The following is a 24,941-nucleotide window of genomic DNA, read 5'->3' as shown; positions in this document are numbered from 1 at the left end:
GGATTCAGATACGTTGGCTTTCCTTTATGCGACATGAACGGGGTGGGTTGGGACCGCGAGAGCACATGAGAGCTTCTTTTATTTCTTATACCATTTTTTTGATTCCTTAAAATCTTGTATTTATACCTTTTATCTCTCAATTACGGCCCAATTACCTGCCCAGTGGTTTCAATCTCAGTATGTCGTGAGTTTGGCTTTTTGTTATCAAGTTAGAGGGTGATATGAAGCCGGGCATCTATCTAATATTAACATAAACATAAAGATCTGATCAGCTTGTCCGAAGGAACCGCCAATTCGTCCACCGAATACCGAATCAAATCAATCGAGATTAAGCCCAACCTCCTCATCTAGGATATCGCAAAACTTCCCACTGCCACCAGCAGGGAAATGTTTAAACTCAAAAGTCTCCGCCTTTTTAGCAGCCTCATGAAGATTTCTACTTGGAAATACCGCCATCAGCTAGCTCGCCCCAACATCTCTCCCAGCATAACCCCCCCTCTCAACCCTACAGGAAATAAATAAATGAAAAACTTACTCCACAGACCCCTCAACCAAATACCCCACGCTGCCAAGCTCCTCCGCTAACTCCTTCTGATGGTTATCCATGAGCGCACCATTGACCACGACAACCAGTCGCTTCTGAAACCTCAGCGCATCAAGAATACTCCCGCTGCCAGCATGCGAAATTACCAGGTCCGCATGCGTAACCTCGGTGCGGAAGTCGTCCGCGAAGCTGAAGCCGGTGAGCGTGATGCTGCCGCAGGAGGGGAAGGCGGCGGCGGAGAGGGTTTGGAAGAGCTTTTGGCAGTCGCCGTATTGGATGCGGAGGTCCGTGTAGCCGAGGGATCGGATGGTGGCCAGGAATGGGGCCGAGAGGGCTGCCGAGAGGAGTGAGGGGAAGGGGGAAGTGGCACCGGTTGTTACGAGGATGGTTTTGGTGGGGGTATCTGTCATTTCTGCTGCTGCGGTGGTGGTGAGTTGGGTTGAGGGATGGATGGATGGATGGATGGGTAAATTAGGAGGGTGGGTAGAGCTTGATTAGACTAATGACTAATTGATGAAGCACTTGAGTACCGTACTCGTAGAGCTGACGCTTTATTTTGTGGATAAATTTATTGTGATGCTACGGTCGGATTTGGCATGATGGCACTATTTTGTGTGAGGTGGCTGGGTGCGTAGTCACGTGGTGACAACTCTAGAAGAGCATCACTCGACTGATCACCGGATGGTACCCGAAAGTGCCTCAAAGCGGTATCGCGGTTTGGGGACACAAAGGGAGCTCAAGTCCTGTCCCCAAGACTAGATTCCAATGCCCTTCGCACAATACGACAAGACTTACACCCGCAAGAATTGTACACATACAATTCTCTGTGTAACTGTGCTCTACTCGGAAAATCGTGTAGCAGTAAATTTACAACGGTTAATTTCGACGTTTAAGATGGTTCAATTCCCCAACTGTTTACCTTACCATTTCATCCCATGGGTTCTAGCGTTCAAAATGCTTTTTCCCAAGAGTAGGCGCGGCGCTGGCACCGTAGACTATGCTTGCTCATGCTTGCTCACATTTTATCCCCCCCCCCTTTTTTCTTCTTCTTTGTTCAGTTACCATATTATTGGTTCATTCCTACTAAGATAAGGATATTTATTGCGGGTGGATGCCGGCACAGTACTGTACGAGTGCAAGCTTTTCCGCACACTACTTGAGTGCAGCGCCTGGAGGGGAGGATTGCTAGTAGAGTGCTTGATCGCGAATCTTACGACCTAGCTTAGCCCGTCCAAGAGGTGGTCACAGCATCGTATATCATACTCGAGTACAGTGGTTCGGGACGCCCCCCGCTCTGACAGTGGGCCCGCATCCCGGAATGACCGATCCAGGGCTTGGGTTCCAGGGAATGCCATGATTTAGTCTACTGTAACTTATCATGATATTATGATACTTTCTGCTCCACAGCGTAAACATCGCACAGACATCACAAAACAACCCATTCTTCTGTGATATAACAAGATGGTGGGGTGTACTTTTCTTTGTTGACATCTAGGAGTTCTTTTCGGTTTTTACAAGAATATTGATACCAGAAATACACAAAGATAAACTCTTCATTTTGGCAGCATCATACTTCTCTCTATAAACAAAAGGCTGCGCTTCTCTAGATTTCGAAAAGGAGAAGCATTTTTTAAATCCCTTGAAATGGGGGCCTTTAAGATGCTATATATTGTGTAATCGATTGCATGAAACGGTACACTCTCATGCGTATTACTTGTGGACATGTCCGGGATAGGCAAACTTGAAGTCGGGTTATGCATCAACAATGCACCTTACATCTTTTGTCCCATGCCCAGTGCTTGAACGAGATAAGTTGACTGTTAGTGGGATTGGAATATGGCGATAGTTTCACAACTAATAGTAATCCTTTATTTGGAAATCTGTCTACGTCCGTGGCGCCTAACCTGCGAACCGGGATCAAGTTGGTTAAATCGTTGAATATTTCGCTACCAATATGGAGAGACAAGTAAGTACTAGATAGTATCATAAATTATGAGCTCCCTTATTGAATATGATAGTTCATAACTTCTTCATTCTTCTGAAAATCAACAGCAGGGTGGACCAGACCTCTTATATATCACCTTTTAAGAATTTTCTATCGAGGTTAGTTGTGGATAAAGGGGGTATTTTTCCCGGGGGGGGATATCTATCGGATCGGAATTGTCGAGAAGGCCACAAACTGTTTGAAGGCTTAACTCCAAGTTACCTGTGTACGTAAGAACGCTGAGAGAACTGTTAACATTACTGTAATGTACGAGAACAACTGTTCCGCCCGGCATTGGAACTATCGAGCATGGAAACAACTAGATTCATGCTGTGTAATTCTGTAGAAACTGAAACTAGAGAACGTCTTCCCCTTCTGCTATCGGTAGTTCCTCAATTTCACTGTCATTTTACTCAGATTTCCTAATCGCAAACCGCCCTCAAAATACCTTTCACTTTATTTCCCTAGTACTTTAGACGGAGTATCATACCATCCCAGGCAGCGAGCCATTTGGGAAATAATCTGTAGACCTTTCTGCTTGTAGTCGTGGATCCGATTTGAATATTTGAATAACAGGTTCCCCGGGAAGACTAGCAAGACCCACTAACAAAACGTAGCTCGTTGGGCTCATAACCACTAATATACAGTAAACTTCATGCAATCCTTGAATACCTTCCACGAAGCAATCGGGGCGGTGTCTCCCGGGGGTAATTTTGTTACATTCAGTATAAGTTAACCTTGGCTTCATCACTCCTAGTATCCTGCTGGGGGCTCTCGGCTTCCATATCCCCATTTATCCCTAATACCACCACCAACAGCATTAGCAAGGGTTTATTCTCAAAGTCAGAGGGGTCATGCTATCTGCTAGGCTGCAACCTTCGCACATGACTGACCCAGACTCCGCCTTCAGGTTCACTTGCCTTTATGCCGCTCCGGCGTTCTCACTCTGGAATCCATTATTTTTATCCCTGAGAACTAGTGGTATCCCTACTTTCTCCGATCCCCCCGCTCTCTTCCTTCACTTCACTCCCTTCACTTTCCTCGCTTCCCCCACTCTCCCCCTTTTCACACTCTTCTGAAATCTTTTCCATGAACGCCTCGATGAGTGCACACGCCAAATTTAGAATCTCAAAGCATTTAAGCTTGGCTCGACTCCGGTTTACCTCCCTATTTTCGAGCTGTTTTAGACCGAGCTTGATCAAACTGTACCGCAGTTCATCTCTTTTCGCGAATCTCCCGGAAAAGTGGGATACTCTATGGCACAACGCGAGAAGTTCCTCGACACATTTCCACAGAAATCGTATCCTTTCACTTATGTGAAGTGTCTGGTCTTTTAGAGGCCCCATCCACTCCCATGGATTCCCAAGTGTCAGCTCTAAAACAACGTCGGTGGGCAGTCTGGGCACGCCATCTTCCTGACTCCCATCGGGTGGAGTGCTATCCCAGGAGATGACTCCTGCCTCGCTTGCGAGTGCTCGAATTCTGTCGACTGCTTTTTGGGGGTCCTCGAAGCTGGCCATGTTATCGAGGGCATTATCGGCATCAAGGAAATCTTCAAGGGCTTTGACAATGGCGCTCCTTTCGACCCCTGTGTCGTTTGATATCGTTTCTATCGAAGTCTGGAATCAGGATTGGTAAGTGGCTCAAGGCTAGAGTCTGAAATAATTGCACTATACTTCCCGCGTGGGGCCGGTGGGCCCAGAGAGCCTATCGTTTTTGTTAGCATGCAGCACCGAAAATCTTGGGTAGAGACCTACATGTAGTTTAGAACGAGTGAGGACTCCAAGAGATTCGATACTTGCTGATCTTCCTCATCGTCATTGCTGCCACCACCGCCGTCACCATTTCCACCACCGCCAACATTTTTCTCAACCTTAGTTTCTACACCCTGGTTTGGGCCCAGCGTCATATCTAATAACCTTTGGAGAGCATCCTGCACTCCCGGCTCACTTGTTTCCGGCTCCGGTGCTCCGGGCATTTGTTCTGGATCCTGTGGCCGGGGCTCTGTGCTCTCGGGGGGATCTTCTTTGAAGGATTTAGGGGGCATTTCTGCTTAGAGTATACTGGAGAGTGTGGTATTTATTGAGTGATAGGGGTAAAATACAGGGAGAAGGAAGTGGGAGGCCAACTCAGAATCTAAATCCAAGGCTCGCACGATCCTCTTTTAGACTCTAGTGTAATTACGGACTCAATTACGTTGAATACTCGAACCTTCTGAGGTGTTTCCTCCTAACTAGTGGGTTACGACTACTTTTGGCGGTGCGTGGGTAACGTTGCTGGGGGGGGTTTCTACCGAGTGATAAAGCGTGATCGCGAGTTCCTTGAACTCGAAATTTGAGGAAATACGATAAGTTTACCAGTGGTTTGGCAGCCAATACCCAACCTCACGGGCCGATTCAGATTCAGTTTTGAATTAGAGTCCGTATAGAACCAAGGGTTTGCAGCTGCCGTTCCAAATCAATAGTGGCAAACTAATTAGGCTCAGTTTGGCATGCAGTCATTTGAGACGACAGTCGTCTCAAAACAAGTTTTGCAAACAACACTCCGCCAAACACTCTGTAAGATTCTTGTCTTATATTTTCTCTTTTATTCCGCTGCCTATGATAGGTGTGTGGTCTGGAACCGAATTCTGCCACCTCGTTATATGATAGCAGGAACTGTTCGGTTCTATAACCTTATCGGGGAAGCCTAGGGCCCTGTTTGGCAACACGACATTTGAGTGGTGTGCATTGCCAAACACATCAGGTAATCGTGAAAGTTGAGGTTAAAGAAGGAGAAAATTAATAATCAAGACAAGAAGTTAAATCCCAATTAAGCAACATCGATTAAGTAAAGCTGGTGTTAAAAAGTAGGGTTTATTAACTGAATATTGCCCTCCCTGCAAAAAGGTTGTTCCCAAACTGCAGTTTTGAAATTGTAGAAACCTGTTTGGAAACGGATGCAGCTAAGCACACCAACCCATTCAAACAACGATTTGGTTGAGAAAACCACTGAAAATGCGGCTTGAGTGAGAAAACTATCATATCATACTCGAACTTCGTGTTGCTAAATAGGGCTTAGGTCTTCAACCTCTCTGTCCCCAGAGGGCAGAATTTCTTAATTCTCCTGCCCTGATCCATGGATAGTCAATAATAACCCAAGATGATTCGGGGGGTATCATACTGGTTTGTGACTAGATGGCGGTAGTAGGGTTAATGTACCTCTCCCTGATTTCCTATTTGTCTTCATCGAGAGATTATCTATATCTTGCTTGTACGTACGGAATGGTGCCTTGTCAAGTGGCACTACACTGAAGGAAGCCACAATGTAATATTACCTCAGTAACAGGGGTTTCAAAATGCTCAATCCCAAATATTTTAGCCCGTCATACCTAGAGGGGTGGTTGGGCTTCATTACTAATAGGTGTGTTACTGAAGAACTATGATACGGTATCATAATATAACACAATAATAATATTATGGTATTTGGGGCCCATGATACCGGTATTCTCATTCAGTGAGGTGTGTTTGGCTCTCAAGTCGAGCGGCATGAGTTATGATAGGTTCCCTTGTCAGCGAGTGGATAGGGTTTTCAGGTATGCCGCCTCCCGCACTATGCATCCTGTTTGAGGCTCTAACTGTGAGCTTTTAAGTGAGATTTTGTGAAGAATGGGCGTGGTTTCGATAATTTGTTATAAAGGTTGAAATCGATCATGAAAAAAGCAATATTCTTAAATCACGTGCACAGTCCGCCCGCTTACCACTTAACGCGTCTCCCCGAGCCATGATAATCACAACCCCCTACCCACCCGAACTATGAGGACAATGGACCCCGAGATAAAGCGAAAACGCACCCCAAAGACCAAACTAAGTGCAGCCAAGAAGCCTCGAAAAGGGCCTACCGAAGAAATCACCCCAGCTTCAATCCCAATTCAATGGCCACCACACTTCAAGAACCTCCAAAAACTTCACGAAGCCTTAAACCTCACATACACCTTTTGTGCGCAACGTAAACATGTCGCGACGACCTTTGATATGCTAAAATCTGCCGTCGAGGGTCAGACAAAGATGGAATTGACCGTCGAGGACGTTGCACAAATGAAGTTTCTTGCGCCGAAGTGTTTGCGGTTTTCGTATGTCGATGAGGAGTTGTTGCAATTGCACGTTATGGGACAGGCGAAAGACATATACGAAGACGGGAAGGAGACACTGGGGATGGTCTTATTCCTGGAGTTCCTGGATGGGGAAATCAATCAGAGGAGCGGGAAGACACCGGCAGTTTCTCAGAAGGCAGTTTTGGCACTTATAAAGAGACGGAATGAGAGGTTTGTTGCAGCAGTGAACAAATTTTTAAAGGGCTGTGCGGAGAAGGAGGTTGATGCTGTTGGGCTCCTCATGGATGGATGTCACGAGCATGTTCCTAGATTGCCGGGGCATCCGCAGCCAAGCTCCCAGGAATCACTGCCCACGAGGGGTAATTCCGATATTCCCAAGGAACGCAAGCCAATTGCGGAAATCATCGAGGAAATTAAAGGCTTGGACCTTTATCGTGAACAGATCGTACCGAACGGGCACAGGGTGATACCTCCACAGGAGGCTGCGTTTGGGGATCTCAAATTTCTACTTTCGCAGGCACTTGTTAACGCGTTGTATACTGCACACAACGTTACTCGATTATACGCTCATCAAGTGGAAGCAATTAATAATTTATGTGATGGACATAGTGTTATCGTTTCTACGTCTACTTCTTCCGGGAAGTCGTTAATTTACCAGATTCCAATCCTGCATATGATGGAACAGAGTGCCCGCGCAAGGACTATGGCGATTTTCCCGACTAAGGCGTTGGCGCAAGATCAGAAGAGGAGTCTTGTGGAAGTGTTGGGATACATGACGGATGTTCTCGGCGAAGTAGTAGTTGATACCTATGATGGAGACACAGAGCTGGAAGACAGAGACAGGGTGCGACAAGAAGCCCGGGTAATATTTACTAACCCGGATATGCTACATTGCAGTATATTGCCGAATAAGGATAGATGGAAGGAGTTTCTCCAGAACTTGAAATACGTAATTGTTGACGGTGTGTCTCCACTACAGTGTGTGAAGTGAGTCCCAAAGACTGATCTATTGGTAGAGTTGCATGTTTATAGCGGATCTTTTGGATCCCACACTGCATTTATCATGCGAAGGCTCCGGCGGGTATGTGCCTCGTTTGGTAATACCAAGGTACAATTCGTATCTTGCTCAGCAACTGTTGCCAATCCCGAAGCTGTAAATGCTCCTATATCTTGGTCGCACTAAATAATAGCTAATTCAATTAGCACATGCGGACTATCTTTGGAGTCGGTTCTGTTAAGTTAACTGACGTGGATGGATCTCCCGCCGGTAGGAAAGAGTTCCTTTGCTGGAATTCACCATACAAAGACCCCGAAAATCTATCGCTCGGGCGTGTGGATCCAGTCATGGAGACCGCCAGGTTATTTACGCAGTTGATATTACGTGGTATTAGGGCAATTGCCTTTTGTAGGGCGAGGAACGCTTGCGAGCTGCTGGTGAAGGAGGTCAGGAGTGAGTTCGCAAGACTGGGGCGTCCGGAGGTTGCGCCCAGAGTTATGGCTTATAGAGGAGGATACACCCCGCAAGATAGAAGGCGGATAGAGAAGGAAATGTTTGAAGGGCATTTGCTAGGCATCGTGGCAACAAGTGCATTGGAGCTGGGAGTGGACATCGGCAGCTTAGGTATTTCTATCTACTGATAGCAGCCTTTTGTCCGGGCTAACGTGCATGGGAGATGCCGTTATTATGGTCGGATTCCCACACTCAATATCCAGCCTACGCCAGCAAAGTGGGCGGGCCGGGAGAAGAAACAAAGATTCACTCTCAATTCTAGTAGCAGGTTCAACCCCCCGGGACCAATTCCACATGGACAACCCCGACGAGATATTCACCAAACCAAATGCCGAGCTTCAGGTCGACTTGGAGAACCCCGTAATCCGTGAAGGCCATCTTCAGTGTGCTGCCTACGAAGTTCCCATAAACCTGCTGGAAGACCACCAATACTTTGGGCCTAACCTCGAAGGTTTCGCCGAATCCAAACTAGCCCAGAAAAACGCTGGATCGTACCACCCTCACGAAAGCTACCTTCCCTATCCATCCAAACACGTCTCCATCCGAGAAGGTCCTGACCTAGAAACACACATATCCGTAATAAATACTACAAACCACACCAACCAAATCATCGAAACCCTAGACCCAGATCACGCGGCATTCACCCTCTACGAAGGCGGTATATTTCTCTCTCAGGGGAAAACATACATCGTCAAGAACGTCAATCTGAGTAGCAGGTACGCAGCTGTGGAAAGCCTAACAGTAGACTGGACCACAACACCGCAGGACTACACCGACATAGACCCCATCGAAACCGCCGTCGTGCACATAATTCCGGAGTCCCTGTCGAAGGCGTTTTACGGCACCATCCGCATTCACACCGTTATCTATGGATTTCTCAAAATTGATAGAGCGAAGCGGGTCCTCGACGCCGTGGAAATTGACTCCCCACCCATTACCAAATTGGCGAAGGGGATGTGGCTGGATGTGCCGGTGTCCGCACTAGACATCTTAACGCTTAAAAATATAGATGCTGCAGCGGCGGTGCACGCAGCTGAACATGCAGTCTTGAATCTCTTTGGGAATTTCGTTACGAGCGTGTCGGGGGCTGTCAAGACGGAATGTAAGAGTGCTGTTAAGAGTGAAGAGCCTGAGGGAAAAGGAAAGGGGAAACCCACATTGAAGAAGAAGCGTAGAACACGTCCGGCTAGGTTGATTTTTTATGACGCGGGGGCGACGGGAATGTATACCTTCCGGGCGTTCGAGTCCGTCCATGTTTTGCTCAAGCAGGCGGTTGAGAGGATGGAAAGGTGTGCATGTTTAGATGGATGTTTTGAATGTATTGCACCTGAACGTTATTATTCAAGGCTTGGATTGCTGATAGAATATTGTATAGGCATTAGGAGCGAACACTGTCAAGAAAGAAACGCACTTATTTCTAAACCTGGCGCGCACGTTATCCTTCGGAAGATACTGGGGTTGGAAGTGGATCTTGAAAAGGTTCCGGATGGATCTGTAGATGGGAAAGGTGCTGTCTCGAGGAACAAGGTGATTCTTGCTGTGGAGATTGAGACGGGCGAGGCTTCGAGGTGAAATTGTATGGTAATATTTAGGCTGGAGTTGAGTGGCTTGTTTGTACTTTGTTCAGACATAGACCAGATTATCGCCATGAATGGTTGGAAAGCAACTGACATTGGGTGGCGTGGTATAGATAGATGGTGGCGAACAGATATTATTACTAGCATCTTTTAATCTAGACGGTTAACTAATATCGTTGTTATTGGAACATAGAATCTCGCTGTACCCACTTTAATCAAGCCCATCGCGGCCAATTCCCTACTACCCCAAGTCACACAAAATCCACTCGATCCAAATATCATGCGATACGAAGCCCCCCATGTATCCACAACACATTATTCCCCCTAATGACTACCCCCCCTCCCGTTCCACGACGAACCACGAATACATTCCCATCCGGAGATCACAGAAAGAAAGAATAGGGGGAGAAAAAAAAAGCCGAAAACAAAATCATTGACCCCGTCATACTCAAAACATACTCGTTCAATACAATAAATGACCCGACCCTTTTACATAAAAGCACTTGGCAGCCAGCCAACGCCCAAAAGCGAAGTTCCGCGGGGGGGGAAGACCGCCGTATTACTATACGTAGTCACCTACCGGTACGATACTATCGTAGAGGGAGGGAGAATGTGAGAATATTTTTCGAGTGTCTTTTGAGTTGCTGCGGCATATGCATAGCGGGTATGATAGCTGGGTTAGGGCTTTTCATCATCAAGGGGTGGGGAAACCTTCGCCTTGAGCGCAACTTGATCATTCTGTTTTGGTCAACCAGACAACACGGGGTCAGAATGATGTTTCAGCGTGGCAACCAGATGCGCCCTAAATCAAGAGTGGAAGTCTTTCACGAGTGTTGCCAAAGTGATTACCCATTAGATAATACCCTCAGGGTAGAAAATGTACAGTACCAGTATGGGAGCTAGAATGCTGTACAGTACTCGATAGGAATCACCGGCCGAATTGCGGGATGGTATTGACAGAGATGATATTGCGGCAGATCTAGCCTAATACTACACCGGGGGGGCATAAAGGAGGCTGAGAGAGCAAGCTAAAAAAGCCTATCTAGAAAGCCAGATATAAACTCTAGTTTACATTTATTCTTCCTTCTCCCCGCTAATTTTTCGAGTATATACGGGGCCAATCTTTGGTGTATACCCCTCGATAGCTCGAGCCCTGTCGCCATTCTCATCTGTCAGGATTAACTCTGGGAGTTCGGCCATGCCTCCTTCACTCTCCCTCTCTTTGATATCAACGGACAAGGAATCGCTTTGCTTCATCCCTCGAGTTTCCTTGTCAAGACTGATCCCAACCTCCATCAACTCCTCCGCAAGCTTTTCAATATCTGCTTCCTTGGTGTTGTTCCATTTTTCCTGCCGTCTTTGCTCTTCTGCTTCCTCCAATAAGAGGATTGCAGCCCCAAGCCCGCCACGCCACTTCTCGCCGGTGAGATCCAACCCCGAAACAACGCCTTTCTCATCGACTTGAACATCGCTAATTATTTCTGCTCTGGTCCATGCAGGCTCGGTGTTCAGTTGAACCCTCAACCACAACCCCTGTCGAGCGCAAATATCGCTGCAAAACTGCTCGAGCTTCTCTTTTTCCACAAACCTCATGGTTTTCTTCCCTTTGTCTACGAGGGCATAGGTAGACTTCCCTCCGCCAGCTAACCTCTTACGGGGTTTAGGACATAGTGGGTTCGAGCATTTATCACAGATCCCCCTTTCCTCCATTAAGGAATCGAAGTCGGAGGGCTGGAAGTAACGGAGGTGGCATTTTAGATCGGTAGAAGTGCTGTCCGGAAGTGGAAAGTCTACTAATTGCTCTAAGGAGGCTAAAATTGAGAGCTCGAGGACTTTACGGATCTGGATCGAGTGGGCGTGAGAGAGTGCAATTGCCTGAGCTTCCTCTGGGGTCGGGAGGGACTTCGATTGGGATGTTGGTGGACCCGCGCTAACAATTGTGCTGCCAACGACGGCTGTGGCAGAGGAAGAAGGTTCTCGGGTTTTCTTGAGAATGGATTTTGGCTGTTTGGCAGTCATGATCCGAGTACCAAAATTCAGGGGCGGTAGAGAAGGGTGAAAGGGTGGTAGGTGGTGAGCGGGAAGATGATGTGTTGAGGTTTTATTCGCTTCGTTCAGAGGATGACGAGGTCAGTTGTCACGGAAGTTGGGCATTTTGTCGCAAAGGTGCATCAAATCATGTGCCCGGCCGATAACGGTACGAATTGATAAGCGATATCAGATCTAGCAGACCCTTTTTAGGTTTAATCCTCACAATAATTGGCCAATCAGCGTCCTCGAACTGGGACAATTGCCGCGGATTCTCGCCGAGACCCGCCACTAGATACTACCTGCGCCGCTTTAAGCCACTCTGCGAGATCCTTGATGTGGGTAAGGTCGGTTTCCCCTCCACACGGACGGATCGGATTTCCCCTCGCTGCTCCATCCGTCAACTCTTTCTGTTAGCAAGAACCTCCATTATTGCTGCTAATTCCTTACCTCACTTCCAAAAACACATTCACTCCTTGTAACCTCCCTTAACAACCAACCATTTTCCATCATTGTTACTCTTCGGTCTTATTTTGCTCCCTTCTTCTTAACTCCTGCTACAGGTGAGAACTCCTTCAGGTAGCTTTTGGTGGGGTGTTGGTGATGTGATCACTTCCGTGATGCGCTGACGTGCGTTGGCCGGGTCGCCTCCTACAGGTAGAAAGCCACCGAAAACACTGAATCGCCACCAACAAACTTAACATCTTTGTCCAGAATTTTCCTTTTTTTCCTCCCATCTACGCCCTTATCTTTCACTACCTGGCGTCCGTCTGGGCGGTGACTGGCTCCTTGTCATGGCTAATACTTCCGTCCCACCGTTCAAGGTCAAGGCCTTGTTTGACTACAACTCTCCACACGACGATGACCTCAACTTCCCGGCTGATGAAGTTATCACTGTTACCGAGGAGGAAGATGCTGATTGGTATTACGGGGAGTATCATGATAAGGCTACAGGAGAGTTGAGGCAGGGAATATTCCCGAGGAATTTCGTTGAGAGGATCTTGGTTGAGCTTCCTCCTAGGCCAACTCGAAGTGGGGGTGGTAGGAAAAAAGTAACGGAGGAACATCAACCGGAACCCCCGGCCGAGTATCAGGACGATGCCCCTCGCGTAAAGTCCCCCCCTCCTCCAGTCCCTGTCGCCGAACCTTCGCCCCCCGCTGTACAGAGCTACCTAGTGTCATCAATTGCGGCCCCGAAAGCTTCTGAAACTCAAACTGCCATTCGTCAAGAAAAGCTGGAGGCAGCTCAACCTGCTTCCTCGCCACCCGTAGCGAAGGCGGCGCCCGCATTCAAGGCTCCCCCAAAGCAAACTCCAGCACCATCTGCTGAGAAATCAGCTCCGTCATCGTCTAAACCCCCACCTCTGGAGAAACCATCTTCGTTTAAGGACCGCCTTGCATTGTTTAATAAGGGTTCTGCAGCTCCTCCTGTGCCCTTTAACCCTCACAAGCCACCCGTCAATTTTATCAAGAAACCTTTTGTTCCGCCTCCCCCGAGCAAACACGCATATGTCCCTCCGCCAATCCAGAACATACCAAAACCCAGGAGAGATGAGGACTCTAATTACAGCCGCCCAGATCAAGGGGAAGCGCCTGCGAGGGGTTCTACGGAGCAAGAGAGGGAGAGGGAAGACGAAGGGCCCAAAATGACGCTAAAAGATAGGATGGCATTATTACAAAACCAGCAGCTAGACCCTACTGGGCTTGGATGGAAAAACAAGAGACCCTCGAAGCCGAAAAGAAATGAGAGCGAAAGAACCCTGGAAGATGATCAGTCTTGTGCTGCCCCTGAGGACAGTTCCCACGAACACAGGTCTCACGATTCCACCAGGCCCCAGACTACTGAAGGGGAAGGATTGGAGGCGGCACCGAAACAGAAGAGGAGTGTCGATATCTCCCGCGAAGACACAGTTGTGGAGGAATCGAGTGCGGGTGATGCAGATATTTCTTCTGCTTCGGGGTATACTGGTGAAGAAACCATTACTAGCAGAAGCCGACTCCCGACCACTTCTCATAGGGAAGATAAATCGGATGATGGGGACGACGAGGGCGCGAACGATGACACCCCAGATAACCCGGATTCGGACGATGAGGAGATCGATCCTGAGGTAGCGAGAAAGCTGGCTATCAGGGAGAGAATAGCCAAGATGAGTGGCGGGATGGGTATGCATGGCATGTTCGGCGGCATGCCCATGGGAGGGCCTCCTCCGCCGCCGCCAAAGAAAAAGAAGAGCTCTTCGACATCTATGCCTCCCAAAGAGGAAGATGAGAGTCTTAGGAGGTCTTCAAATGACGGTGATGAGAGTGAAAACAAAGGTTCGAGCGATTACACACAATCGCCACCAGTCGCCTTGCCATTTGCCTTGCCCAGAGTTCAATCCCCACCCGCCGCTGAGCAAAAATCCGATAGCGAAGCTGAAGCGCCCGCCAGATATATAGGTGGAACAAGCAAAAGGGTTTTCGAAGAGCAATCGCCGGATGAGGTTGTAGATGTGGAAGATATCAAGTCACAGCAAAGCCAGCAGACGACCCCTCCACATCCTCAGGGGCCGAGGCCTATGCCAGGATCACCCATACTTGAGAAGAGACATTCGCAGATCTCACCACCTTCAATACCTCAGGGTGGGCACCCCCTCTTCGTATTATATGAATTGGCCTGCTAATCAAGTAGCATCAGACCGCCCTGCACCACCCCCTGTTCCAAATGAGAGGTCTGCACCTCCTCCGCCTCCTAGCGAACGTGAGTTTATATCATAATTACTTTCCCCTTTTTTTCTAAGTTAATTAACCTTATTTAGCGCCTACTACGCAAATTCCGCCACTAGCAGCTCGAACACCCTCCGATGGATCTGTTTCTGATGACGAACTCTCCGTTCATGCGGGTAAACTCACTATTTCTACTTCTGAACTTGGTGAGCTTCGGGCGGCCCCTCCCCCACCGCCCTCTGGACCCCCCAGTATTCCCAGCGGACGCCCAGGCTCTAGCTACGATGCTTTATCACCCACGTCACCCACGAGCAAACGTGTTTCTCAAGGCTACTCCAATACTCAGTCCTCACCTACCGCCTCACCGGTTACACCTGGAGGCCAGAACAAGCGAGCTAGCTATCAGAGGGCAGCAGGTACAATGCCTCCAGTCCCCATGGTCTCTCCCTCTATGAGCCGCCCTCCCCCCCCACCTCCTCCTACCGCCCCCCCTCCCAGAGCCAGTATGGACGAATCCCGGCCGGATGTTGCAGGAAGCCAAAGGCAATCCGATACTGAGGAAGAAGTGACCGAGTATGAGGCAGATTATGATACGGATATTGGAAATAAGGTAGCGCATAGAGATGCTTTAAAGGGCAAGGAGGTCGGAAGGCGAGACGGTCATGACGACGACGAGGGAACACCATTGCCCTCACCTATTATCGCCCCCCAGGCACCCCCTAGGAACGTACCACTACCACCACCTCCGGCCCCACCATCCAATCCCCCACCATCTAGGAAAGGGCGGCAGTCAATGGATATGCCACGGGCTGCACCACCCCCACCACCACCTGCTCCACCATCTCAAGAGCCAGAGAGATATGAGGGCCCTGGCGACTACGATCCTTACAGTTACGAATCTCCCCGTCTTGCCTCTCCGCCTCCCCCACCTACATCCGGGCTTCCTCCACCACCGCCGCACCAGGCACCTCCCTCTCAGCGAGACCAACCCCGAGGCAGCGCCGGTAGACAATCCATGGATTCCTCTAGACCCGTAGCCGGCAGGCGCTCAATGGAGCAAGGCCGACCGGTTGCGGAGTTTGTTGCTCGAGATGTTGATTTAGGAGAACGGTCTCAGTGGTGGATGACCCCCAACACTCCTCCTCCTATCTTCCAGAATCGCTTTAAGGAACTCTATTTTGAAGTCGAAGAATCCACCTCAACTAGGCGTGGCGGAAGAACAACAGTGACCAAGGATGTTTATGTTCTTTTCCACGATTATTCCCAGACAGTTGTGACTGCACGCTATGATCGCGATGACTCCGCCAATACGTCCCTTGAGCAGCGACATGAGCCGCCTCCGCCAAACCCTCGACAGGATCAACTCGAAGAGTTTCAGACTAAATACGGGGCCAATATCTATAATGGAGCTAAATCCCGCGAGAATACTGTCGTGGGAGACGGAGAGCCTCATACATTAATTTACGAACTATTCAAACTTGTTCCTAATGCATTAAGCCCTGCCGGTCACCGCTCATATGGCGCCCTTGTATATGCCAACCTTGCCAATGCCAATACTATACTGAATGATGAGATCAGAGCCGGAGATATCCTATCGTTTCGAAACGCCAGATTCCAAGGACACAAAGGAGGCCTGCATCAAAAGTACTCAATGGATGTTGGAAAGCCGGACCACGTCGCAATAGTTGTGGACTGGGATGGAACAAAAAAGAAGGTCAGGGCCTATGATCAGGGTAGAGAGAGCAGAAAAGTCAAAATCGACAGTTTCAAGATAGGTGACCTGCGCAGCGGGGAAGTGAAAGTGTGGAGGGTTGTTGGACGAGATTGGGTTGGATGGGGTCGAGGGGAGTAGTGACAATGTAGCATTAGTTAGATGATTGCAACCCGCAAGGTGTCTTTCTTTGAATGTGATTGGGGAATTTTGTTCTTTTCTTCCTTTTCTTGTCAGTTTCTTGGAATCGGACTTTCCGCCTGGTTTTCGTTCTCTTTTTTGATGCTGATAATGGGAGTGACGAAGCGGGTGGGGTGGAAGGGCTCGACTGTGCTGAATTGAAATTCCGATATCATTCGTTATCTTGCGTCTTTCTTTCCTCTGATTATATGATACAATGTCCTAGCTATTCGTGCGGAATTAAAGGATTGGGGACGTTTCTTTTTTACTTCGGCGGTGCCGTCTGTGGTATGATACAACTTTATGTCTACGACCCGAGAGGGGAGTGGAGGCACGAGACTGGAGCAAAACTCCTCCCGATGATTGTCCGGAACCCCAGGACAAGAGTTAGTCTGGGGTAGCAACACCCTACCTGTAGGCATGACACCATCCATGAATACCATATTGCGATATGTCAAGGATATGGTTTGGTGAAGGGATCCCGGGGGGCATATTCCCTTTTCACCCCCAACTTGCAAGTCCATTTTGGCGTAAATTGACCAGTGGTTTCCCCCTTCGTTGTTCTCAGAGGTTCCCATCTGGTTGCTTTCGGAGGCTCCCATCTGAAGTCGAATGATTGGCTCCTTCGTTCTAACAAGGTACGGCACTCGAGCAGGGTCTTGGATGGGCAACCGTCACTTTTGGTTTAGCCCAACTAGTACTCGAGTAGGCAAATTGTGCCAAACTGTGCGGTCAGCAGACTATGCCAGCAAGCACCGTGGGCCATGGTACCAGTTGGTGGTCGGGAACCGGGAAGTCTACTCGTACCGTGAACCAAGCTTGCCCCATCAAAGATCCTAGTAGTTGGTATGGCACGATCCAGTTGGAGACTACGGGTAGCTGGGATAGACCCGAGTCAACTCGGCCTGTCTAATTAATACGGTAGGCTCGAACAGCTCGCGTCTTCGAGGTGAAGTCTTGATCTGGCTCAATCTTTTACTGTGTCACGTATAATCACTCACGCAAGTTACCTCGGCAAGTAACCGGTAGCAACATCTAACGTTTCCGTCATGTGCATCACACACCCACCAGACGGATAGAAACAGGCGTATACGTATAGTAAGATTTTCCTATTTCCCCCGTATCCACTGAAATTCCCGAAGCTCCCCGCCGGTTTCTACAAAAGTACGATATCATAACTCTCCAGTTCCCCCCATCCATCCATCTTCCTCTTAATTAAAATAATCTGCCCCCTGGGAACGTTTGTGAGTTTTTTGCCGATTCACCAACATCATACCAGTGACATGGAGTGGGGCTATCTCTTGTGCGAAAGAGGTGGTATTTAAGGGCGGAGGGTGAAGAGTTTCCCAGACTTTTACATTCCTAACTACCGTATGATAATAATAATTATGATAACAATACTACCGGTAATACTACTGTATCTCTCTATGATACCCCTCGCAGGTGACCTCCATTCACCCTTGCGACCCCCCGAAACCTAACCCTGCTCTCCATCCCGGCCACCCTGCCAGTAACTTTTTTTTCTATGGGAAAGTCGCTCTCCCAGATCTAATGCTAGTTACCACCCGTGAAAGATGGCATTATGATGATAGGAGCTTGCAATTTCTCAGAGTTTTCGCCCCTCCTCAAGGATGGCTACAACCCTCTCCTTAAAGGCAGCAATCAGCCTCGAATCCCCTTTATCATCCATATCGACAGCCAGGGAACTCTCCAAACAGAGCAGGACAGCATACCGATACTTCTGCCCCATAAAGTGCCCCAACCTCTCTCTTGCATTTTTTACTAGTGTCTGTTGAATGATACTTGGCGTGGTCTTCGCCGTCGGGTCAATAAGTTTGAGCGTGAGCTGCCAAAGACCGAGCTCTAGGAGCAAGACTCCGAAGGCATATATGTCGTGGATCTTTCCGAACGCCTCTGTGGGCAAACCTTGGCGGGCTGGATGGCGGTATAGATCCCAATGGACATTCGAAACCTCCCCACCGGGACGTGCATATTCGAAGCCGCAGAGATAAGGCGAATCGAAGTCTAATCCTTGATGTTCTTGGCGAAAAAAACAATATATTCTTGGAGTTGATGCTTTTATGAACCCAACCTACGAGGAACCATTCTATCAACGTGTAGCCGATGTCGTGTGCTATGGCGAACCGTTGGCCCAAAGTCGGTCGCGACCGTCCCGTCAAGGAACCGATGGCGGTATGGAGGCTCATCGGCTCCGGCTTACGGTCCTGGGGAAGCGCAAATGCTAGACCATATCGGCACTCTCCAGCCTCACGGAAGAAGCCGAGACAACGGAGTGTAAAGTTGTTTGATTTGGTCGGCTCATCGTGACGGCACTCGACACCTAGGAGTTTGGATAAGAGCTGGATCCTCGCCTTTGCTACTTCCGGGTTACTGGTACCTTGTTGGGGTTCTGGATCGTGTTTATACTCGATCAAGACATTTTGGTTGTTGTATTTACCGTTCCTTAAGTCGCCCTCCCCAACCAGGGAGACAGCGCTCGTTGGGAACCTGGAATGTCCTTGCGGCGTATTGGTGATTAGCTTCGGGTCGAGTTCGACCGTCTCGCCCTGCGAGGGATCAAGGATAAACATGCGAGTCGTGGTGATCTTGGACATTCCAAGGGTTCTAGCATCCTTTCCCTGGAAATCTCGGAGTTCGTCCAAATTCAACGAGAAGGCATCCCGGGTGAAAAGTGTCAGCTTCATAACCTCCATCAACCTCCCCACCCAATCTCCGTGGTCTCGGGCTAAAGATTCAAGCTTCTCTCTGTTGGACAGCGCCCACTTCAGGCTCGCGAACTTTTGGGAAAATTGAGCACGAGGAAAGCGCCAGCTACTCCAAGCGCATTTTTTTTCATGCACAACTGGATTCGTTGGTCCCGGGGTTTCGATCGACTCTAAGGGGACCACCTTGGGTTCTTCTGCTTCCTTTTGTCTTTCGGAACTTCCAATGCCAATTTCCCACCATTTGTCAACCCCCTTAAGTGCCTCGGCGTATTCCTTATCGTAGCGCGCCGCCAGGCGACCATATTCTCCAACTAGGCGTTTAAGTTCCTCTAAAATCGTCCTGATTTGGTCCCTCAAACCACCTTCGATTTCATATATATATCTACTCTCAAGGAATCGTTTACCGAACGTTGATAAAAGCGTCTGCTGGTATTTGAACTCCGACTCCAGTCTCCGGAAACTATCGTCTTGGTCTCCGGCATCTGCCAGGACTTGCCTAATAAATTTTCCAATCACGAACACCTCGTTGAAGACTGCGATAGCGAGAGCCGCCGCCTCCATTGCCGAAATATGGCGGTATTATAGCTGATGATTCGGAACCTAAAAGTTCAAAATTGGCTCTAAGAATGGTTAAGAAACTGGGAAGGTTAGAAGGTGGGAGTGAATCTAATACATGCAAGACTCCTAGATCGGTGCGCCAACCATCCTTGGAGAGAAAATGGGAGCTATTTATCATCACTATAAAAGACCTTCAGGGCACCTTCATGCCTTATCTTATGAAAGTGTCATATCACAAAAGCCTGCGCACGATACAAGTACGAGTACTACCGGTAGGTACTGTACTCAAGGGTGTCCAATTAGAATTTTTGAGTGGCTGAGGTCTCAGTTGAATGTTGCCTGCATGAGAACTCCAATGCGATACAATACTCGAGTGCTCGTCTTGATAGGGCGCCGTGCAGGATGCGGTGCGACCCGAGTCAACACCTGGCGCCATGTTTTGTAACTTTATTCGCACGGGTGCTGGTACCAGTGCCGGCGCGGCGGGACACATCCCTCCTCACAATTCGTCAAATTTTGCGATTTTCGGCTGAAGCCACCCAATATTCACAAGTTGTAACCCTACGAGTAACCTGTGCAATCGAACACCTCACTCAAGGAAGCTGCCAAAGGGCGGGGTCCTCAATCCCAACGTGTTTCAAGATCCAAGCAATTCGAAACATGTGTCAACATTTTTAAAAGCTCACGAAACCGAATCGTCGCTCAGCATACAGTACCAGGATCGTACCTAGCACGATCCTACCATGGAACTTGACGATTTCCAAACACCCCTGCTCGGCGATGGATACGATCCTTCGAGAAACCGGCTTCTGAGTGAATTCTTGCTTTCTCGCGAAACCAAAAAATCTTCTGGTCCAGTAGTTTCAAGCCCTCGTTCAGATTATCCAGAGAATCTTCAGGATTTTGTTAGGTTGATGAAATTTGCAAACGTGGAGGGGCCACATTTTCAGTCTCAGGTTCATCTAGGTTGTAAATCTTTAGGCTCCGGCGCGCAGTTCGACGTATTTGGCCACCAACACTTTGTCCATGAAACCTTCCCACCTTTTGATTTACCATATATTTCAAAGATCCAGGGTTCTGGAAAAGCTCCGGTGGTTGTTGCTGTTAAACGGGCAAGATTTATGCATAGCTATGCGCAGGCCCCGGCATCAACATCTCAACAATTTGGCTTTGGGACCCCCGAACAATTGCGTGCGTTGACTCTGGAAGTCCGCACACTCACAAATCTTGCAATCCATACCCACCGAAATATTGTCAAATTGTTGGCTTGGGCGTTTGATTTTGGTGACAGTGGTACCAGGGTTGAGCCACTTAGTCTGTTACTTATTCTCGAGCATGGAATGGCAATTGTTCTCTGCGACACTTTCTCTCTAATCACAAGAGGAAAATACCGAACCCTCCTGAACAAGTTCTCCAGAAGTTGGGTCTTGATGTCGCCCAGGGGCTGGGTGCTCTCCACGATGCTGGGATCATCCACGATGATATCAAAATAGATAACGTGTTGGTATTCCCCGCTGAAGCACCCTTTTTCTGTGTTGCCAAACTTTCGGACTTTGGGTTTTCTGTGTTGGATATGGAGAAGAATTAAAAGATATATAATATCGGAACTCCCGGTTGGCAGGCCCCGGAGTTAGGTGATGTTGGTGTCAGTATTGATATGTTGACAAAATGTGACTATTTCTCACTTGGGCTTCTCATCCCACGGACAATTGTTCGTGCCCACGACGGGTATCAAAAGACTGGCCTCGAGGAAGTGAGCAGCATACTACAGCGTGCAAATATTTCCCAACCAACCCAAAATTGTATACGCGATGTCATGCAATATTTACTGCCAAGTCGGCCTCAGGAGAGGGCGTCAGATCTAGGAAAAGTTTGCGACCAGCTCTCACAAGTAGATCAGCAGGAATTCGACCGAACCGGATTTTGGTACCTATGAGAATCCTATAGTCTCAAAAAAAGACGGCAGCTTACAATGAAATAGGGTCCAAGGCCGATTCGACGACGATACGCCTTGGAAAGAGCACGAAGCCCCGGTGAACGACTCATCTATGATTCTAGGAGCCTTCCAATACTTTCAGTCAAGGGACAGGAAAAAAGGGATCCTGCTCCCGAAAAAAACGAAAAACCCGAACTACTCTTGGTTACCGATGCATAAGTTTCTCGAGGAAGTTGATGCCGATATGTATGCTAATATTGCATCCCACTACGTTAACGGCATTGATGAAGTATCCCGGAAACCCCGGGTGAATATATCTGCGGATCTAGTCGGCCGGGAAATTAGTGGGTATCAGTTGCTAAGGTTGTGCTTCTCAAGACGGCTCGATGACCTGGAGTTGGGCGTTGATCGAGCAAACGTGTATCGGAGGAAACGGGGAGCATGTGCTGCGGTGTCGGCTATGAGAGGTTACCTCTCACCTCAGGCGATTTGCAAGCTGCTCCCGGGAAGCAACAATGGTAGGTTCCGAGAAATGTTAGAAGATAACGACACCAAATGGCAACGAGACGCCGTTGCGTCGGGCTTTCTTCTTGCCCGGAAGTTTGCACATGAGCACCCGGAGGAATATGCGCTAGCCCTATCAGATTTTCGTCAGTCGGGTGGATACAATGCACATTACGCTTACAATACGATCGAGAAGGAGAGAGCGTACAGCCCATCTGGCCTTCTCTACAATGTTCAAGGCCCCCTCGGGTGGCTCAGAAACTATCCACTTCACAAGGCAGCTGCTCTTGGGCAGATTACTGAGGTCGAACGCCTGGTAGAGAGTGGGTATGGTATCGACTCCCTGGATATTGGCGGTGAGACACCGCTCCAAAGGGCATGCATGGCCGGCCATGCTTCGACCTCCCGTTATTTGGTGCGAAGGGGAGCCGATGTAACTCTTAAAAGCAAACTTCTCGGGACCGTACCACTGCACTGGCTTTTCGTATTCGAGCCGAGCGAAGCTAACGATATGGCGGATATGCTAGCGGGGCGAGAGAAGGAAAACCTGGAAGAGGGGTCCAATGTAGAGGCAGACGCCTTTCACTTCCCGTTCAAGTGGCCATCTGGATCGCCAATTGCTTGGAGTGTTCTTTCAAACAGGTCCGAAGCTATCTCCGCACTCTTGAGACTCGGATCTTCACTGACTCAATACCGGATTTCTTCCCTGCTTTGCCCGATTGGCCGGAAGTCGGTGATCCCTATGATTTGCGCTCCAACAACAGACAAATTCGGAACCTAGTCAAAGCCTGGATATATAAACCGATTCTGCAATATCAACACCCCATATCCCAGAACTTCTTTAGATATGTGGTAAAGCGCGGTGCATTGGAAAGTTTGGAAAAGCTCGACAGTGACAGACTGGATTCAAGAATTGTGGATCGCCACGGCGGTGAGTTACAAACAGCAGTGGTCGAGGGAGATTTGGATGCCGTACAGCGACTAATAAATTCTGGCGCTGATGTAAACTCTTCGCCAAGCAAGAAGGACACCCCACTGCAGGCTGCCATTGCTACAAAAAACCCTGATATTGTTAAGCTGTTACTGGACAATGGAGCGAGGGTCGATCTTTCACCAGATCCAATCGCTGGGAATCCTTTGCAACGGGCAGCCAAGATGTCTACCAGCACCTGGTCTTTTGTGGTCAACCATCTATCCTGTCTCCCTCCCCGTCTCCTCTCCTCACCCACAACCCACCCGCCCATCCCCATTCTCGCTCCTCAGACACGTTAAACACACCCTCCCACGTTAATACATCCTACACGTTAAACATAGCTACCACGTTAATACATCCTACATGTTAAACAGCTACCACGACCGACACCCCCGGAAAGTATTTGCTATCCCTCGAAAGCCATGGATTCGGCCAGCATTGGTTTCCACCTCGCTCAAGCACCAGCTATGCCGTCGACTGGGGCGACATGTTAACACATAGATCAACACATGGCACAGTGCCATGATACAGGCACGGTTTGGATTGTGACCTGGCGGTGGGCTATAGCTATCGGCTTCCTAATCGGGATCATGTGCGGCGGAGCCACATCACGGGTTTCGTGCGCCCGTGCCATGAATACTCGTTTAGCTTCGCGGGGGGGGGGGTCCAGGCCGAAATAGGAAAGGGTTCGCAGATGATACACCCATCACACCACAGGCCACTGATACCCACACCGACATCCATGCCTACTCCGATGCTCCTGGTATGGTCCTCGCCATTTACATAGTACATCTCGTAGTCCTCGCGATAGCTGAGTGCGTTCTCATCCTCGTCATTCGGATTGGGATGTGGTAGTGGGCATAGGTGGCGGTAGTGGGAGGGTGCAAAAAGGCTGTCTGTGGTTTTCTAACTAGGGCTGGGGCTGTACGTTTCTATTTTCGTTCACAAGAATTTACATTACCATAGCGGGCTACACCGCAGATTCTAGCTTCGATCCTGGTTGCGTTTGCACGGCCTACATCGCAGGGCAACATGGAAGCACTATGTCCACCCAGTGGGGTTATTGCTCATCATGCAGAAGCACTTCCTTTTTTTATTTTGATCTCGAGTGATATGCCGTGATCGCGCATCATGCATGGGGAAGCACTTCAGTTCTCCTGTTATTACTGAAAATGCTTCCGTCTCTACTACAGTTTCACAATTCCATTAAATGCCGTGGCCGCACCTCGAACTCTTACACGATTGAATATACCTCCATGGACCTCTTTCACTCGTTCCTACCATCGTTCGCTCCTGCTCTATGTCTCGCCCCAATCAGTAGATAGTTCAGGTATCCTGAACCTCACTAAGAGTTCCTCAATTTCCCAAATCATCGTTCCAGCTCACTATGCCAACTATCTAAACAGCGTTGAATGATGCCGAGTGATATCCCGTGAACAGCCACCACTCCCGCCAGCCACTCTGGCTGACCGACATGTGTCACACGAATCCGCCCCCCGGAGCCTACAGTACATTAGGCAAGAGTTATACGCGCGTAGAGGATACACTCTAACAGTAGCTCATTCATCATGATCCTGAGAGTACAAAGTACAAGCCTTACAGTAGCGTCTCCATACCGATTACCCGGGCACTGAATGCGCACCGAAACCTTGAGGAACATCCCGGCACAACGGAAGACGAAGTCCTGATTTGTGATCCGAACCCTCACCTACCGTAAAATAGGTTTCTAGGCATCGCTGCAAAGTGACGCCGGCCCTTTGGTATCCCTCTTCTGTCAATCCTCCTTCATCAGGCAATGATTACCTAAAATTAACCTAAGGCGGAACAAGTGTCTCGCTTACCCAATTTGAGTGCTAACCGAGAGTGGATAAAGGACCACTGGATGAGTATCCTAAATTCAAATTCATGTGG

At 48.8% G+C, this 24,941-nt stretch overlaps 6 protein-coding genes; 4 read left to right on the top strand and 2 right to left on the bottom strand.

Moving 5' to 3' along the window:
• Nucleotides 1-76: 76 nt before the first annotated feature.
• GSTUM_00009030001 (uncharacterized protein) lies at nt 77-954 on the bottom strand (the record flags this gene model as incomplete). XM_002840440.2 has 2 exons in its annotated part: nt 77-436; nt 536-954. The coding sequence occupies 2 exons, from the start codon at nt 952-954 to the stop codon at nt 319-321; spliced, it is 537 nt and encodes a 178-aa protein (XP_002840486.1). The 3' UTR covers nt 77-318.
• Nucleotides 955-6,331: 5,377 nt separating this feature from the next.
• On the top strand, nt 6,332-9,703 carry GSTUM_00009029001 (uncharacterized protein; the record flags this gene model as incomplete). Its single annotated transcript, XM_002840439.1, has 4 exons — nt 6,332-7,583; nt 7,638-7,774; nt 7,825-8,242; nt 8,295-9,703. The coding sequence occupies 4 exons, from the start codon at nt 6,332-6,334 to the stop codon at nt 9,701-9,703; spliced, it is 3,216 nt and encodes a 1,071-aa protein (XP_002840485.1).
• A 953-nt stretch (nt 9,704-10,656) lies between these two features.
• On the bottom strand, nt 10,657-11,814 carry GSTUM_00009028001 (uncharacterized protein). XM_002840438.2 has 1 exon: nt 10,657-11,814. The coding sequence occupies exon 1, from the start codon at nt 11,725-11,727 to the stop codon at nt 10,783-10,785; it is 945 nt and encodes a 314-aa protein (XP_002840484.1). The 5' UTR covers nt 11,728-11,814; the 3' UTR covers nt 10,657-10,782.
• Nucleotides 11,815-12,530: 716 nt separating this feature from the next.
• Nucleotides 12,531-16,500, top strand: GSTUM_00009027001 (uncharacterized protein; the record flags this gene model as incomplete). XM_002840437.2 has 5 exons in its annotated part: nt 12,531-12,823; nt 12,905-14,358; nt 14,414-14,476; nt 14,535-14,858; nt 14,943-16,500. The coding sequence occupies 5 exons, from the start codon at nt 12,531-12,533 to the stop codon at nt 16,292-16,294; spliced, it is 3,486 nt and encodes a 1,161-aa protein (XP_002840483.1). The 3' UTR covers nt 16,295-16,500.
• Nucleotides 16,501-17,915: 1,415 nt separating this feature from the next.
• Nucleotides 17,916-19,312, top strand: GSTUM_00009026001 (uncharacterized protein; the record flags this gene model as incomplete). XM_002840436.2 has 1 exon in its annotated part: nt 17,916-19,312. One exon carries the CDS (start codon nt 17,916-17,918, stop codon nt 18,117-18,119), a length of 204 nt encoding a protein of 67 aa, XP_002840482.1. The 3' UTR covers nt 18,120-19,312.
• A 2,353-nt stretch (nt 19,313-21,665) lies between these two features.
• On the top strand, nt 21,666-24,012 carry GSTUM_00009025001 (uncharacterized protein; the record flags this gene model as incomplete). XM_002840435.2 has 2 exons in its annotated part: nt 21,666-22,988; nt 23,084-24,012. The coding sequence occupies one exon, from the start codon at nt 21,666-21,668 to the stop codon at nt 22,836-22,838; it is 1,173 nt and encodes a 390-aa protein (XP_002840481.1). The 3' UTR covers nt 22,839-22,988; nt 23,084-24,012.
• Nucleotides 24,013-24,941: the final 929 nt, after the last annotated feature.

Source organism: Tuber melanosporum, assembly GCF_000151645.1.
Source record: "Tuber melanosporum whole genome shotgun sequence assembly, scaffold_52, strain Mel28".
Taxonomy (NCBI): domain Eukaryota; kingdom Fungi; phylum Ascomycota; class Pezizomycetes; order Pezizales; family Tuberaceae; genus Tuber; species Tuber melanosporum.
This window is presented reverse-complemented; position numbering and strand designations above follow the sequence as displayed.

Bases quoted from the DNA above. Each gene is read 5' to 3' on its own strand.
- GSTUM_00009028001 (XM_002840438.2), bottom strand. From the start codon at position 11,727: ATGACTGCCAAACAGCCAAAATCCATTCTCAAGAAAACCCGAGAACCT.